Source organism: Bubalus kerabau, chromosome 9 (assembly GCF_029407905.1).
Source record: "Bubalus kerabau isolate K-KA32 ecotype Philippines breed swamp buffalo chromosome 9, PCC_UOA_SB_1v2, whole genome shotgun sequence".
Classification (NCBI taxonomy): domain Eukaryota; kingdom Metazoa; phylum Chordata; class Mammalia; order Artiodactyla; family Bovidae; genus Bubalus; species Bubalus kerabau.
Window position 1 is genome coordinate 49,398,219 of NC_073632.1, and position 17,499 is coordinate 49,415,717.

At 45.8% G+C, this 17,499-nt stretch overlaps 1 protein-coding gene across 10 annotated transcripts in view; it reads right to left on the reverse strand.

The window, feature by feature from the left end:
• Window positions 1–1,628: 1,628 nt before the first annotated feature.
• FOXO3 (forkhead box O3) overlaps window positions 1,629–17,499 on the reverse strand; it is a 119,859-nt gene continuing 103,988 nt past the window's right edge. For all 10 annotated transcript variants that reach the window (XM_055535258.1, XM_055535267.1, XM_055535257.1 and 7 more), the window contains one exon: window positions 1,629–6,426. Coding sequence is in view for 1 of the 10 variants with exons in the window: in XM_055535267.1 (XP_055391242.1) it covers window positions 6,340–6,426 (87 nt within the window). In the remaining 9 variants the exon portion in view is untranslated. The remainder of the gene's footprint in view (window positions 6,427–17,499) is intronic.

Sequence of the window (17,499 nt, forward strand, 5' to 3'; positions counted from 1 at the left end):
GGACAGTAGGCAGAACTACAGACACACACAGACACAATCGAACGTTCTTCAGGTCTTATATATTGCTGAGACTCTTCCTCTTTTAATGTTTGAATGAAGAAAATTCAAGCGGAAGGACCCCTCTTCTTCCAGCTCCAAAGATGTCTTCTCCTTGGTGCCCAGCACCCAACTGTCTCCTTGCTGGCGATGGAAGCAGAGGGAGGAGAGGTCCCCTTCCAGATGATCCTCTCTCCACCTCCGTTCTTCAAGCACACTCCCCTGAGCATGCCCGCCACGAGCTGAGCTGAGAGGCACCCAGGGCACCACAGCCATCTCCTTTTTTCCCAAGTCCCAGGGGAGTAGCCGAAGGCCGAGGGCCAAGGTCAGGGAACGTCGGGCAGGTAAGTCCTGGCTATGAACTCTACCTTCCTCCACCTCTGACCTGTGTTCCAGCTGTGACGTGAGTGGCTTGGCTGATGCATGTCACGTGTGTGGGATTAGAAGTTTGCCCTCACTCCTCAAACATTTTGAGATCAAATCTGTAAATCGTTAGTGAGATTAACCATTACAAATTCTTCCTTTTCTAAACAAGAAGCTAAAAGCAAGGAGAGCTGGTGAAAGTGAGCTCTTTATTTCTCACAGGGGAGCAGACAGATGATACCTTGGAATATAAACTCACAGAAGCCAAGGCCCAGGTCCTGGTTGTCTTGATGTCCATCAGTCTGGCCCCCTGGCACGCCTGACATTGACTTAGTGTTGTTCATTTAACTTCAGTTAATTTTAGTTGAATTTTTACTTGGCTTGGGGGAACTCTGAGAACCTTGTGATAGCTGGTTTTGGATTTCCATCTTTAATCTTTTGAGAGACAGGATCAAAACTGGAAAGCAGTCTCAAATGAAATATCTTTTAGTTGGCTTTGGTCCTAGAAGATGGTGAGGTTTTTACCTTTACAGGAAATTTTAAAAATGGTAAGGACAGACTTACAGAAGCATGTCTCTCCACCAACACAGAATTTATCCCAAAGGCAAACTTTAAAATCTTTCTTACCTACTTGACCTGAATGGAGTCCATCAAGTTGCTTAGGACTTTGAACCCAAAAGCTGAATGATTTTTATGATGTTTATTAATAGGAAAAACCACAACATGGGCTACTGAGAATAGTTTTACAGTAGGTGGAGTTCCCCTGAACTTAGCCCTGAGGAAGTATTTATGCTATGGCCACCAGCAGCCTAAATGCTGTTTGCTGTGTAGGAGGCCACAGTGATGACCGGCGACCAGTGTTCATCTGCTGGACTCCTGAGAGCATGACCCCATAGGGTCAAAACCTCTGATACCCATGGAGGAGGCACAGAGTCCAAATCCCACTACCTGCACAGAAGCTCCCCCAGGTGAACTGACTCGGCAGGCTGAAAGTGGCTCTCCATGACCATGCACAATGCCATAAATCTGCTTTATCAAAGTGTCTGGTCGCCTATGGAGGTCAAAGTGGGTCAGAGAAAAAGTCCACAGGATTCATTTAGTTTAGAGATCTCAGGACAGTCTCTTTGCTCTGGGCCTCTCCCACAGGGAGACCATGAGATAAACCCAGCTATTTCACTTCTCAGGTTAAAGAGACGGCGAGGGAGAACAAACAATCTCTTGGAGTAAGGTAGAGTGTCATTGATGCTTTATTTACATGCGTCACCATCGCTTTTACAAACTAGATTACGGTTTTAAATGGAATACACAAGGCAATATCTACAAACACCAAGGAAAGTTAAGTACTGCATCTCTATTTCACTTGGAAAGAAGATTCCCAAATCAAACTGGTTTTGATTCTTGAGACAAAAGGTGGTAGAGATATTTCATGGTAACATATGGACAGACAAAATCCTCAGTAAGAATGCAATATGATAGTGTTCGCTTTGAAAGAAAGGATGAGGTGCTTCAAACCAAAGGATCAACTGCATGACTCTTAGGAGTTTGAATACGGCCATGCACCACACTGAGTTCTAGTTTGCATGGGGTATGAGCAAGAAATTGAAACAGATAAGACAGTTTTACAGATACTGTATACAGATTTTTTTTCCATTCATGCAACTTTTTTTCTTGAAAAAAAAAAAAAAAAAAGTTAAACATGTGAAGCCAAAACATACATTTTTCTTTATTATCAACTATTTTTTTTTCTGGTCCTCCTTCACATCTGTTTACATTTCCTGTGTACATAATGTGCTAGGACAAGTATATTGAGAGAAGATTGATTGCCAGGCAATGAGATAATTTTAGAGAAATAAGTGACCAGACACACAGCTTTTTTTTTTAAAAGCAGCCGCACAAATATTTCTGGAGTGTGGCAGAGGCCTCGGAACCAATCATTCATCAAAGTAAAATACATACAAATAAAACTAAACAAAAGGAAAATATTTTTATTCATTCAAACTGCATAAAATGTTACCCACTAAAGATCTAGGTCAAATATAATACACAGTCACCCCCGGTATCCGTGGGGGACTGGTTGCAGGACTCCATCCCCCCGCCTACATCCGCGAATGCCCAAGTCCCTTATATAAAAAGGCATAGTACAACTGGCCCTCCGGACCCGCGGCTGGCTGACTCTGAGGATGTGGAGCCCGTGTGTACTCGGGGCCAGCTGCACTCTTCTCAGTCCCTGGGCTCTGACAGACGGGATTTCACAAGGACTGCTCTCTCCCCTTGCTGCACCCTGCCACCCCTGGTCTCCAGGAGAGGCTGGCTGTTTGTACCTCTTTGCCAGCGACTGAATTTCTACAAAAAATTTTTGCTTTTCTTAATTAAAAAAAAAAAAATGTTATACATAATCAACGTTTCCCAAATACACCAAGAAAGAGGAAATCACAGTTCGGACCTGTCAGGATTTTGTTTCTGCTTTGAGAGAGAAAAGGTAACTTATTTTCCTTCACCAGCCCTTGGCATCAGCGCACAAAAACATGGGCTTTCAAAGAGATATAATAGTCCTTATTCTTTAAGTTGGGGTTCATGAGATAGACTCCCTTCCATCTTTAACAGGTTCAGAAGCTGCCTGAAATGACACCCTGAGACTGGCATACCTGTCCTGAGTAGTGGGCCATGAGGTCTTCTCAGAGTGGGGAAGTGACACACACAGGGCTGAGACCCAACACCAAAGCCTGCCCCCCTCCTCCCCAGTCCACCAGTACACGTGTGTGCACACCCCGCCTGTTAACAGCAAAGACGAGCTTCTGAAATCTTAAAAGAATGTGTTTCTGCAATAAAGGGAACTGACCTCAGATTCATTCACAGTTAATAGGATACTCTTGAGTCTGGCGGCCTCATGCCAAGACAGGGAAGGCTTGTGATAAAGCTCTAACTTTGGTAAAAGGTTTCTAGTTCTGGAACCCTGAAGATAACAACAGAACCCCAGAGTTCAGGTCATGTTTTCAACATTGTTACTCTTCTTTCTAAATTTCCCATCAAGAAGTGGAAGGCTCCCTAGAGCAGCTTAATGAAAGGCTGAGGGTAGACTCTGAGAGTTTGCATCAGGAAGCAAACATGACTGCCAGACCCCCGGAGGCTACTGAGTATTCCACTGAGACGCTCCAGGTCAGAAAACTTCCTGGGAGGACCCGTGAGACTCAGAACTTCAGATGGTGGCCACTGGTGGCCCTTCCTGAAAGCGGGGTCTTAACAGAAGATGGCACCTCTGCCCTGCCTTGTCTGACTGCGGCAGGACCTGGTTAGTCTAAGGGATCCTGGCCTCCAGGTGAGTGGCCAAGGGTGAGAGCGAGGCTGTGTGATCCTGGACAGGCCTAACTATTCCATTCTTGCCCGACCCTTTCTAGCACTGATGCTGGCACCTGACTTTGCCCTGATCTCAGCTGTCCATGATACTCTACATGTAGATGCTGGGTTACTTTTTAAAAAAGAAAAAGTAAAGAAATGATTCAAAGCCCCCCTCCCTCTCCATTTTCCTGATCTGTTCCATGGCTGTCTTGCTCTCACACCCCCTCTCCGTCCCTCCCTCAGCTGTTTTCAATTAAATTATAATCTGGTTCTAGGACATTTTGTAAGACATTCTGCCTGAAATCTAACAAACATTGGGGCGGGGGGAATAAATGAGATGCCACAGGTCTGAAAGGAATTCAACATTTTAAAGTTGAAACACATTTGAGGGTTGCCTTTCTACTCCCAAAGTAGTTTCCATGGTCTAGAAAACTGCAAAAGCAAACAGCTATTTTGTTAGTTTTCTTGTTTCTCTGAGTTCAGGAGAGAAAGTCTCAGGGCCCTTGTGTTGGAAGCACTTCGGATTCTCTCCTGAATCCGATAACCCCCGGTCCCTCCCCTGTCCCTGACCAAACTGTGTCTCTCCACCAAGGGCAGTATCACTTAGGAACCCAGAGAGCAGCCCCCTCTCATGGACAACGGACAGTCCTCATGAACAGCAGACTACCAAAGACTCGAGGAGGGGGCTAGCCTTACTACAGAGGAATATGGTAAGCAAAAGTCTGTCTCACTGAGAAGCAGATTGCGTGAATAGAATACATATTTTCAAAAATTATACATACTTTCAAAATGAAGATTATAAACTTGGAGCAGTTTAGAAAAGGCAATAGGCTACAGGTCTACTATAACCACAAACTGCACAACAATTTACAGATTCAGTAAAAGGCAGGATGAAATCAATGGGGCCATCACTCAAACATGACAACCTAAGCGAGGCGGGAGAGACAAGGGACAACACCAAATGGAACTTTCATTATGCTAGGAGCTGTTATCACCACCACCGTCACCCCCAGAGGAATCAGGAAGCAAAGATGCGCAAAGGGGGCCCCTGGTGGCTGGTGGCGGGTGCAGGTGGTCGGGTGGCATGTCTGAGTTGGTGGGGGAGTCAGCGCCCACTGCATGGTGCAAGCGTCTGCGAGAACTCATGCAGGGAGGTCTGGGCTGAACTACGAGCCTGGATTCCTAACATCCATGCAGAATGTTTCATTTTTGTAACTGTACATGATAAAATATATTTATACATTTGTATGCCTAATGCTTTGTATGCAAAGAAAAGAGTCTTCATATATCTTTTTGGAGAAGTATGCATATGCCGTGCCAATCAGAGCGTCATTGTCCCAGTTTCATATGTACCAAAGGTGTTTCCAACTACTCTGTCTACCAAAGAGGGCAACTAATATAATCACACTTTCTGGGTTAAACAGAAAGCACCTATACAGCACCATAACTTTTTGAAAAGAAAAAAATGAAATCCATACAAGCAGGAAAAGTGGGAGGAGGGAGGTCAAAACAGCCCTATCTTGTACTTCCATTGAGTCACTTGTATAATTACAACCTAAGCTTATTTATATTAAAAAAAAGAATCAGTTTGTATGCTATTGCCTCTCATTCATACACGTCTACTAGATCAGATTATACAGAGCAAGGCTAAAAGTAATCAAGGGTGTGCATTTAGAAAAAAGAGTGACTCGGGTTTGTACTTTCCACACATTTCTCACTGCAGGCTTAATGTTTACCTGTAAGTTCACTTCTGCAAAGCAAAACAAGACTACGTTTTTTTTTCCTTTTCTTTTCTCCTTAAAACTAAATCCATTAGTGGCCTTTGGCAATGAGTGAAGAGCTGAGCAGATTTCTTCCTGAAGAGATCCTAATTTCTAACCAGCGTATGATCACTGTGACTGCGTGAGCTGAGGACACTGACGGGAGACCACAGGCCAGATCCATCTGGCAACTGCAGGCCAGGGCCAGGGTACTGTCCCCCGACCGCCCTGACTCAGGACCAGCACTCGGGGGCAGATGATGGGCACCCTTCAGTTTGCAGATGCAGGGCTCTGTCCTGGGCCGCTGTGCACAGCAAACACTTGTGCCACTGTCGAGTTGTTTTTTTTTAAGAAAAGAATAGTTTTTTACCAAAGTAAAGAAGACAGAAAAACCTCCTCTAGTTTACGTAACGTGTTAGTTTGGGGAATTCTACAGGCTTGGACGTTTGTGACACCCAAAGCCAGCAGTAGCTGGTACATTTTCTGTTTGTAAATGTGCCAGGGGAAGGATGGTTTACACTTTAACATAAAAAGACTCCAAGTCAATGCATGTGAGAAACTGAAAGTCAAAGGAAAACGAACGCAAAAACAACGCTTAACACATCCCATAAACCATCGCGCTATTAAAACACCACAGGATGGCCCGCGGGCTGACGGTGTGCTCTGAACGGGGTGGGCGGTGCTGGCAGGTGCTGTCCTTCGCTGGCAGGTGGCTGTCACCCCGTACAAGGAAGGTTTTGCATACTTAATAGAGAGAGTTCTGTGCGAGGGTAGTGCTTCACCCGGGGGAAGGGGCCGATAACAGTCTCTGCTGGGGTGGGAAACGCGCGGGCTCACAAAGGTGTTAAGCTGTAAACGGTATCACTGTCCACTTGCTGAGAGCAGATTTGGCAAAGGGTTTTCTCGGTTGGTCTTGCGTCAGTTTGAGGGTCTACAGGAGGAGAGAAGAAAACCAGAGACGGTTAAGGACATTCAAACAGCAGCAGCAGACCCTCTGGGTCACACATCCTGAGCCTCCCCGGTCTCCTCACCCACCGCTGGGCTGGGGTGCTCCAAGTCAGGCTGTTTTGCTGCACTGGATTCAAAGGTCTGAAAACCTAAGGACAAAGCCTGAAGATTACTTACCTTACTCCTGTGCTTGATAACAAAATGCTCTCAAGTTCAAATGTCTAGAGGAAATGGGACCATTCACCTGGGGAGGTTAATGAAGCCAGGTAAACCTGCGGTGTCTCAGCGGGCCCTTCCAAGTTAGGGAGGGCCGGGCTGTGGATGGGGTTTTACTCCAGATTTTTGGACTGAGGGCTTCCTGGGACATAGGACTTTCATGCTATAAACCAGAGAAGCTGGTCACCCCAAACAGACCAGTTGTGCTTCTCTAGTTCTCCCCCGCCGGCTCTGTGGACTAAATAACCTCGCTTACCACCCTTTCCATTGATAGCCCAACACCAGAGGAGGAAATGGCCACTTTCCACAAATGCTTCATCAGTCTGCACAGATGGCCAGGGGTAATCTTGACTTCCCTCACCAAAAAAACAAGTAATCTCTAAGTAGACTGTCTTGGGAAGTAGACTTTGTCTTGCCTAAGTAGACTTTGCTTTATATATTAAAAATCTACAGAGGAAATAAAATTATATCACGCACAAATGGCTCAAAAAAACCTCCCAAAGAATACCCTTTTAACAATGAATAACAACATTACTGTTGGCATTATTATTATGCCTCTAAGAAATCTTCAAATCGTTAAGTCCTCTCAAAGCATCCGAATTTACGCAAGTCTTATCAGACATCATATGACCACCAAGCCAGGAAAAGTTAGAGAATTTAAAAATAAGCTTATTATACAGACACACACATATATATTTATCCACGCACTCAAGAGATGTAGCTAAATGAACTGATGTGACAGGCCTCAAGACCACTTGTTTACAGAGACAGTGTCAGCTGTCATGGTTTAAAAAAAAAAAAAAGGCTCTAGGCCAAGAAATGGATAGAAAGGTGGGAGGGAAGTAACATGAACTCTGGATTGTCTCACCAGATACGGTGAACAAGTAATGAAAATGCATCAATAAGCTCCCCCTTCTCTTACTCATACACATACGTTATTTACATCTGCTTCTCTCTCTTGACTGGACTGCTTGGCAATCTTCCTTTTCACTACCCCTCAGAAAGACAGCAGGGCTTAGTATTTGTGACATTACACACGCACGGTCATAGCTACACTTGCTACAGCTCCAGAAAGAAGAGCTTGTTGTTTATGAGAGGCAGAGATGATAAAGCAGGAAAAGGCCCCTTCTTTCCACCCCTTCCCCAAGTATTGTTTCCCTGGCTGATGGCCTTTTTGGAGATATTCTCTGCTCTGTAAGGATTCTAGATAATATTATCCTGGACTATAAAATAACAGCTTGCTGACTTCAAAGGGAGGAAAGGTCTGAGGGTATCAGCACCCGTGAGGCATTTAGCCTGCTGGAACCGGTGCTGTTCTAGCGGCTCCACCTGGGACCCCTGAGGCCTGAACAGACAGGGTGCGGATATGGTTCTTTAAGGGGATTTCGTCCTTCCCTTCACAATAACACTTAACAAACCACCATCTAAGATCACTATGCAGTCAGTCATCAGGAGACTCTGGTCCCCAAGTCTGGACCCTGACTTACTGCAAGTGCCAAGAGAGGAGCTGTGAAGTATTTCCTAGCCCAAACCCCATCCCCCGTTCCCTCTGGTGTTAATTACTCGGCCACAGACACCAGTGCATGCTGGGGAGTTGACACACTTCATTCCCCAAGTACAGCGGCAGAGCCCGCAACTCGCTCTGATGCTGGCACCGGGTCAACACAGGAGGGAAGAAGGCGGGAGGCACCTATAAGCCTGTAACGTGGCATCGTTCAAAGCAAAAGAGGGCATCGACCTGCCTGCTTTCCTTCTTTGCAGAATGGGCCTGGGGCCCCTCGTGGCACTCTGTCCTGGCACGCCCCTGAGGTCGCAGAGCAAACAGCCTGAGCCTGGAAGTTCAACTGGCAGAGGCCAGGCCCAGGCTGAGAGGCGGCCCTCACAGAGGACAAACTGAACAGAGAAACCCTGACTCCACAGGATGGAAAGGCAACTTGTTCCTCTGTGGTAGAAGGCAAACAGTTTGTAAAATACTGTGAACACAGAAAGGAAACGCAATCACCCTTCTAAGAGGAACGCCAGGATCAGTATTCACCAAGAAGACCTTACAATTACAATTCATCACAAGGGAAGCAGCCCCTCTAAGGCCCCCCCCGCCTTAAGATTTTTAAATCTCTCTCTGGTGGCTCGATGTTTACACATGTTTATCTGACACCATCTGGAAAAATGACTGACTGGAAAAATGAAAGGAGCACAGTAAATAACCGGATTTAACGATACTTGGTTTGGACACAAATTCCCTGCGTTTGAATGGTGCTCTTACTAGTCTTACATTCTTTAAAGTGAGATGCTTCAGTTAACTATGAGGTTTACGTGTGTATGTGGATGGCCTTATGAGTCTAAAACCACATCAGATTAAACAAAACTTCAGGAAGGAAAAGGAAGCCTACAGCTGAAGGGGATTACAGCCGTCACTTTGCAGTTTCTAGGCAGTGGGCCAACTAACAGTAAATAGGAAGACGCTGTCCTGTCCCATCCAGGACTTTCATTAACAGGGAGAAAAGCTCCGCCCTCTCCCTCTCTGCCCAAGACTAAGTTTGAAATCAGGCTGTTGATGCAAAGAAAATGAAATAGGGAAACCAAATGATGAGGCCCCTTCTAAAAATATCTGTGGATGCTGTCATCTGGTCTCTGGGGAGAGTAAGTCCCTCTATAACCTTGGCATCTGTAGGGAAGACAAGTTTCTAACTAATTATCACCACTAATCACATGATGTTCTAAGAAAGGGCCACGCCTCCAAAAAACTGTACACAAAACATAACCCCCATCAACTTTAATCTGGGAATAAAACATAAACTGTTCCTGCTGCTGTCCTCCCACAACTAACTCCACTGTGACAAATCCGGATTTCTCAGCAGTGTTTTTATCTTCCTGGCAGAAAGGAGAGGAACAGGGCCCCAATTCCAAATATGACAGGGAAGGAAAAAGAACCACAGGGACAAAACTCTCCCATCTGCAAATCCACGCAGGTTAGCCACGCTTTCCTAGCCAAAACTAAAAGATGCTTGGCGGAAAGTCTGCCTGAAACACAAAATTATAGTGAAATACCACTTTATTTACTCTTTAAACATAAAGATAATTTAAGCCAAACTTGCAACCCCTGGGGCGAGTGGGGGACTACATGTAGAACATTTAGGATGGAAAAGAAATGAATCCATGTTTGCTCAATGACAGGGAAACTTCAGGTGGATTTCAGCAAACAGGTGTGGGTTTCAGAGAATGAATACTTCTATGCTATGCTATGCTAAGTCACTTCAGTCATGTCCGACTCTGTGTGACCCCATAGACGGCAGCCACCAGGCTCCCCCGTCCCTGGGATTCTCCAGGCAAGAACACTGGAGTGGGTTGCCATTTCCTTCTTCAATGCATGAAAGTGAAAAGTGAAAGCAAAGTTGCTCAGTTGTGTCCAACTCTTAGCGACCCCATGGACTGCAGCCTACCAGGCTCCTCCATCCATGGGATTTTCCAGGCAAGAGTACTGGAGTTGGGTGCCATTGCCTTCTCAGATGAATGCTTCTATCTGAGAGCAAAGAAACACCTGCTGGCCACCACTCTGCTTCCCCCCAAGGAGGGTCTGAGGGACACCCAATCTATCACAGGCCACAACCATCTGACAGCATCCAAGGCTTCCGATGGTATCACCCCAGGAGAAACAGCAGGGCTTGGTAAGGTGGCCATGTCCGATGTTGGAGAGTAGAAATGTCAGCAAGTCCTGTGGAGCTCATCTTTAAGGCCCAACTATGAAGCAGCTCAAGAAGACACCTAATGGTGCTGAAGCACAGCACTCTGGCTTAATTTGGTAATATCTTAGTCTCTTCTGGGTTGGAAGAGGGCAGTGCATGAAAACCAACGTGGTGTTCAGGGACTGCAGAGGCATGGCTGATTAAAATGCAGCCCTCTGCCTGTGAGGTTGGCTGAAGAGAACCACCCTCCACAGCTGCCTGAGAAGGGGAATTATAGGAGGTGCAGCGCTATAAAAACCGTTTGGCAAATGCTATCAACTTGCCATTTTAGACACTGAATAGTTTATGAGGGGAAAGAAAACAGGTATGGAAATTCTGGCCAAATCTATACTCAGTTGAGGAGCCTCCCTAAAGGAAAATCGGGTTTCCAGGAAGGGCAGCCCATATAATACTCCAAAGCTGTAGCTGGCAGAGACCTGGGGGGTTTGGCTCTGCTGACCTCATTCCAGCTTTGCCACCTGATCCGATGGGCCAGGGTCAGTGCCTTGCCTGGCCTGCTCTCCCGATCCAAACATCCAGACGGAGCCTCCAGCCCCACCCGCCCCAGGCTGTCCTCTGCTTAACTCCTAAGCCACACCTGGCACCGCATCATATAGTGCCCAGAATGGTTACTTTTTCACACATATTGAATTCCCAGTATACCGAGAGCAGAGCAAAGCCTTCAAATCAAACCACTTACGGACCATCTCATTATCTCAAGAGCACTGTCTTAGACGTGGTATTCACCCACGAGAAGTGTACATTCCAGCAGGGACACATTTTCTTGATGTCCCAAGCAGCCTGCAAAGCTGAAACAGAGGAGAGGCGCACAATAATTCCTGGCTGAATAAGTGAACGAACGTCCTCCTGAAACAGCCCTCTGTTCCCTCTGCCAGTTCAAACACTTACCGCTCTTTTAAGCCTTACAGCTTCCATGAAGCATTTCAAACCTACACCTGCTAAAAGTTAATCTCTGCTGAATCCAAGCAGAACCTACTGCTTGTGGGACAAGACCTAGAACCTTAGATTAAGTTTCTAAAACTCACATTTCTTGCAAGATGAAACTTCCTAAGGGTCAATACAAGGCGCAGTTTTAACATCCAAATAATTTTTATAATAATAAAATTTTAAATAGTAAGCATTTAATAAAGAATTTATCTTCTCCCATCCTACTACATCCACTCTTAAGTCCAGCTCCCTGAATTAAGAGTCATGCTACTCGAGCTCTCAAATTGCTGTCACAGCTAAAGAGATTCACCATTTAGAAACAAAAGGAAACTGCAGTCCAGGAGGAAATCTTAGACCCATAAACCATGACCTGAACATCACACTGTTTATGTTTGCTGGGCGTGGGCCCATCCTGTGTGACTCCTCACCGCATTCACTGGCCAGAGCGGGTGGGGGGACAAGTGGCAGCGTGCAGCTATCCTGCTGGGCTGGGATGCCGCATCTCCCTTGGGGCCGGAGGCAAGAGTAGCTGCAATGCTCCAGCCCAGCTAAGGGTTCGGTCACCGAGCACCAAACAGTAGGGTCTCCAAAGGCTTCTTTCCCTGCTTTAGCTATGCAGGATTTTGCAGACAATCTAAAATTTTCCAAAAGTGACTCTGAAACTGACCACACAAAATCAGCTATTTAAGTTCCACAAATAGTCCAAACCCCTCATTCACCTATAAGACATGAAGAGGACATGCAGGTAACACAGATGGAGGCCAAGAAGCAGCACCCACGTCAGTTCAGCAGAGGAAGGAAGTGAAGGAGGAACCCAAAGGAGGGTCTCCAGGGTGGCTCCAAGATGGACAAGAGGCAAAGGCCCATCCGTCCTGAGGGCGCCCGTCTGGTGGGAGGACAGATCCAGGAGTCAGGCGGATCCACAAAGTGGGCCGCCTGGGTGGTCCTCCTCTCCCCTGACCAGCACTGCAGTGGTGCGTGCCGGGAGCTGCCCACCTTGGTGCCCCACCCCAGGCAGCAGGACAGCCTGAGATGACCAGGGCCAGCGGGAGTGCATTCTGGCCACAGGGCCACCACCACCTAGGGGACACCTCCTAACAGATCTGTCAGTCACACCACGTTTTCTGATTACTGGACTCCACTGCTTTCCAATCATTTCTGAACATACAATTGACTAATGGAAGTTACAATTAATTACAGTGGCATGTACGTAAGTAGAGGCCCAGTGGAAATTAAAAGTTCAACCTCAGAACTTCTGGCCTCTTCGTGGTCATTAATTTCCATTAAGGAGTCAAACTGAACACTCTACACAGACATGAATACTTAAAAAATGTCATGGTCCAGGCTAGTTTCATCAGAGAGAACGAAGAGGAGAGACGAAAGGGGAGCGGAAAAGAGGGGAGAGGAAAAGAGGGAAGGGGAGGGAAGGAGATGGACACAGAGAGAGAACAGACTGTGAATCAAACCAGGACTTTGCAGTTCAAAGTTTTATCCTTAGAAACACTGGAATTATGCTCTGTGGGCTTCATGACTAAGTATTTCTCGTCCTTTAATAAATGAATATCATAGATTTTAGCAAGAAAGAGGTTGTTTAAAAAAATCAGAAATCTAGAATTAGAGTAGGGTTCACATCTGTTACTGGGAAGAGAACAAAACACCTGCAGCCTCGTGGCAGCAAACCTCCCAGCGGAGTGCTTCGGCTCTGGGCTTGGTCCTGCTTCTCTGGGAGGAAAGCTCCTGGAAGAGAACAGCCTGATTTCTCTGGGTTTTCACTGACCTTAGATTTGGGAGATCTTAATGACACATCTGACCATATTTCCTGAACCCCAAAATGGGTCACGTTAGCCAGAATGGGGGTAAATCCCTAGCTCTTGGGAAGGTGGGGTCCACGGCCAGGCCCCTGACAGCATCGTGCCATTTATTATGTGGTGATCTTTCTGCTTCCAAGAAGTCCTAGGAGAGCTGGACCAGCTCTTCATTTCTCTATGTGGCTGAGGTGGCCCGGCATGGAGGTGGAAGGTCAGATTTCCAGGCTCCCACCTGACAGGAAGGGGCTCCACTCCGAGGAAGCGGGGAACGGGAGGGTGAGGCTCTCCCTCAGCACAGAGTAGGTATGACAGGCCCCCTAAGGAAAGAAAGCAGAAGCCAGACAGCTAGGATTTCTCAGTCCTTTAAAGATGCTAATGGAACACTTTGGGTACCATGTACAAAACTTCCCTAATCTACCTGTGGCAGGAGGTCCTTCCTAGTGAAAAAAATAGCCTTTGTCATGGACCCCTAAATTGGCAAGTAGGACTTCAAGGGGACATCAAAGGTTTCATACAACAGCAAACTGCTGTACCTTTTTAATGAAAAGAAACCTGATCGATTCTAGTTTGCTGAGGAAAGTAACTGCTCTTTGTGCCAACAGTGTTAAGACTGGCTTGGGAGTTTCCTTAATTTTGCATTAACCTCTGGAGCCATTTTAAGTAACAATAAACATCAAGTAACTTTTAAAAATGTTGCCGAAGGATATTAGGTCTTTTCAAGAGTGTCTGTGGAGTGGGTTTCCATTTTAGCCCCATTTCACAGACAAGCAAACAGACTCAGAGAAATGGAGTGACTTGACTCAATGACACATAGCCATGAAAATGACAGCCTTCTGCTACGGATTCATAGGTTCTCTGTTGTACCACACAGACACTATTTAACGTGGGATGGGCTGCAGGGAAGGCTTTTTAAATCTGCAGGTCTCTTCAGAGCAGAGCCCTAGGGACAGTGAGCTTGGAGCGAGTGGCTGGCTCACATCCAACTGTGATGATGAACCAATTCTAGAAAACAAACATAAAAGCAAGTATCCTGCAGGGCTTTCAACAGGAACCAGGATCTGGATTTAGTCTGAACTCTGCCAGATCAGCATGGAGCCTATGTTTTTATCCCCCAGCCAAAGACAGGTGAAATAGACCATATGATAACGGAACAGGACATCTGAAAGCAGGACTGTTCCAGAAAACCAAACATGCAAGGCTGCGACTACCCAACGGGGCCTTCGCTCCAGTCTCGCATGAAAAGCAGTCTTCCTCCATGACAATGGTCACCGACACCACTGCCCCACATCCCCAGCCAGGGACGTGCCTTGAGGGGAGACCCTACTTCACCTTCCCCTCTCCACTGTGCCTGGAGTACTGCAGGTACTCTATGAATGAATCCTGTCTAATGAACAGCCTTGAGCACCTCCACCAACATGTAGCCGACCCTTTGGCCAGGCAGATAGCTCATTCAAGAGCAGAACCCACTCTGGCTGAGAAAAGCTTGGTATGTGACAGGGTCGAACAAAAAGCTCCAGTAAGAATCAAGAGGGAAAAAGAGCAAAGAAACAACTATGGCTGATTCATGTTGATGTTTGACAGAAAACAACAAAATTCTGTAAAGCAATTATCCTTCAATTAAAAAATAAATACATTAAAAAAAAAAAAAGGCAAAGAATCCCCAGTTCTCAAGAGGTTGCTGACCTCTTTCAGGATTTCTTTAGGGGTTTCCCTAGGACGCTGGTCCTATGGTTTCTAGAATAAGGATTTAATTCAAGATGTCGAAAAAACTCGGAGAAGGCAATGGCACCCCACTCCAGTACTCTTGCCTGGAAAATCCCATGGACGGAGGAGCCTGGTAGGCTGTAGTTCATGGGGTCGCTAAGAGTTGGACACGACTGAGTGACTTCACTTTCACTTTCCTGCATTGGAGAAGGAAATGGCAACCCACTCCAGTGTTCTTGCCTGGAGAATCCCAGGAACGGGGGAGCCTGGTGGGCTGCCGTCTATGGGATCGCACAGAGTCGGACACGACTGAAGTGACTTAGTAGTAGTCGAAAAAACTTAGGAAACGATGAAATCTGATCCAAGAAAGTTTACAACATATATTAAACTTCTAAGGCTCTGAGAAGTCCTACAGGAAACAACCCTATTTCATTTTATTTCACATGGCATTCCTCAAACATTTGGTCACAGGATCTATTTTCTGCTTAATAACCATGAATATCCTGAGGATCTAGTGTTCCTTGAAACATTTTGAGAAACACCAATCCATGAGACCTCTAAATACCTGAAGTGTCCTGAGTTCACAATACAATGTTTTAATTCATTTTAGTTTTTAAAATTTTAAATTTCAAAACAATATGGAGGATGGAGGAGGCAGTATTTTCAAATCAAATGAACACACCAACAAAACCAGGGTGAAGCGGGTCAAGTCTCTTACAAGGTGGGGAATCTCCACCTTGGAATGAAAATCCAGCCTTAAGACGTGCATCCCCCAAGTCAAGAGGAGAAAGCAGTGTCAGCAAGCATCCTTCTACCAGCCCGGGGCCCAGGCGGACCTCTGACAGGCCAATCTCGCTGGCTACGGCACAGAGGCGGGTCCCGACCCACCACCCCACCACCCCCATCTGTATACAGAAAGGTACGTCTCTGAGAAGCAGGCCCCTGGGGGAAGACTCCACTCATAGGAAACAATATTTATAAGAAGTTGAATACTGAGCATTATGAACACTCTGAAAAGAAGCACTTAATGGTAACTTAGAGTGTACAAGAAGTTCCAGGAGTAATTCTGGTGATTTTTACTCCACTTCTTTAGCTTCCGCACAAGCTCTGTGGCCAGAAGACACCTTCCAAAGGCCACATATACATGCTACTGCTTGAAGGGCCAGGGTCACTCAGGCTCTGTCCCACGCTTAGCAGGCTGGTCAGAGGTGAGCAAAGCTGTGCTGAAAACGCAACAGACCCAGGAAGAGCAGCCTTAGCGCTGGTGTCACTGCTTTCCACGGAGAAGGGTATGTGCAAGGAGTATACCAGCCTCTGCACAGAAAACCTCTTTCCAGGGCTCTGACAATTTTCTTTCCCTGTTGTCAACATTAGAAAGATCCAGACAGCCATTCTCTTCATGAATGACAGTTCAGACTTTGGGTGTTATAAAAAGTAAGAATAAAGATCCTTGCAGATGCATAATTCTTGAGGCTGGCACACCATAACCAAAGAATAACACAAAAATAAACTCAAAATGGATTAAAGATCTAAACGTAAGACCAGAAACTATAAAACTCCTAGAGGAGAACATAGGCAAAACACTCTCTGACATACATCACAGCAGGATCCTCTATGACCCACCTCCCAGAATATTGGAAATAAAAGCAAAAATAAACAAATGGGACCTAATTAACCTTAAAAGCTTCTGCACATCAAAGGAAACTATTAGCAAGGTGAAAAGACAGCCTTCAGAATGGGAGAAGATAATAGCAAATGAAGCAACTGACAAACAACTAATCTCGAGAATATACAAGCAACTCCTACAGCTCAACTCCAGAAAAATAAATGACCCAATCAAAAAATGGGCCAAAGAACTAAATAGACATTTCTCCAAAGAAGACATACAGATGGCTAACAAACACATGAAAAGATGCTCAACATCACTCATTATCAGAGAAATGCAAATCAAAACCACTATGAGGTACCATTTCACACCAGTCAGAATGGCTGCGATCCAAAAGTCTACAAGTAATAAATGCTGGAGAGGGTGTGGAGAAAAGGGAACCCTCTTACACTGTTGGTGGGAATGCAAACTAGTACAGCCACTATGGAGAACAGTGTGGAGATTCCTTAAAAAACTGGAAATAGACATGCCTTATGATCCAGCAATCCCACTGCTGGGCATACACACTGAGAAAACCAGAAGGGAAAGAGACACGAGTACCCCAATGTTCATCGCAGCACTGTTTATAATAGCCAGGACATGGAAGCAACCTAGATGTCCATCAGCAGATGAATGGATAAGAAAGCTGTGGTACATATACACAATGGAGTATTACTCAGCCATTAAAAAGAATACATTTGAATCAGTTCTAATGAGGTGGATGAAACTGGAGCCTATTATACAGAGTGAAGTAAGCCAGAAAGAAAAACACCAATACAGTATACTAACGCATATATATGGAATTTAGAAAGATGGTAACAATAACCCTGTGTACGAGACAGCAAAAGAGACACTGATGTATAGAACAGTCTTATGGACTCTGTGGGAGAGGGAGAGGGTGGGAAGATTTGGGAGAATGGCATTGAAACATGTAAAATATCATGCATGAAATGAGGTGCCAGTCCAGGTTCGATGCACGATACTGGATGCTTGGGGCTGGTGCACTGGGACGA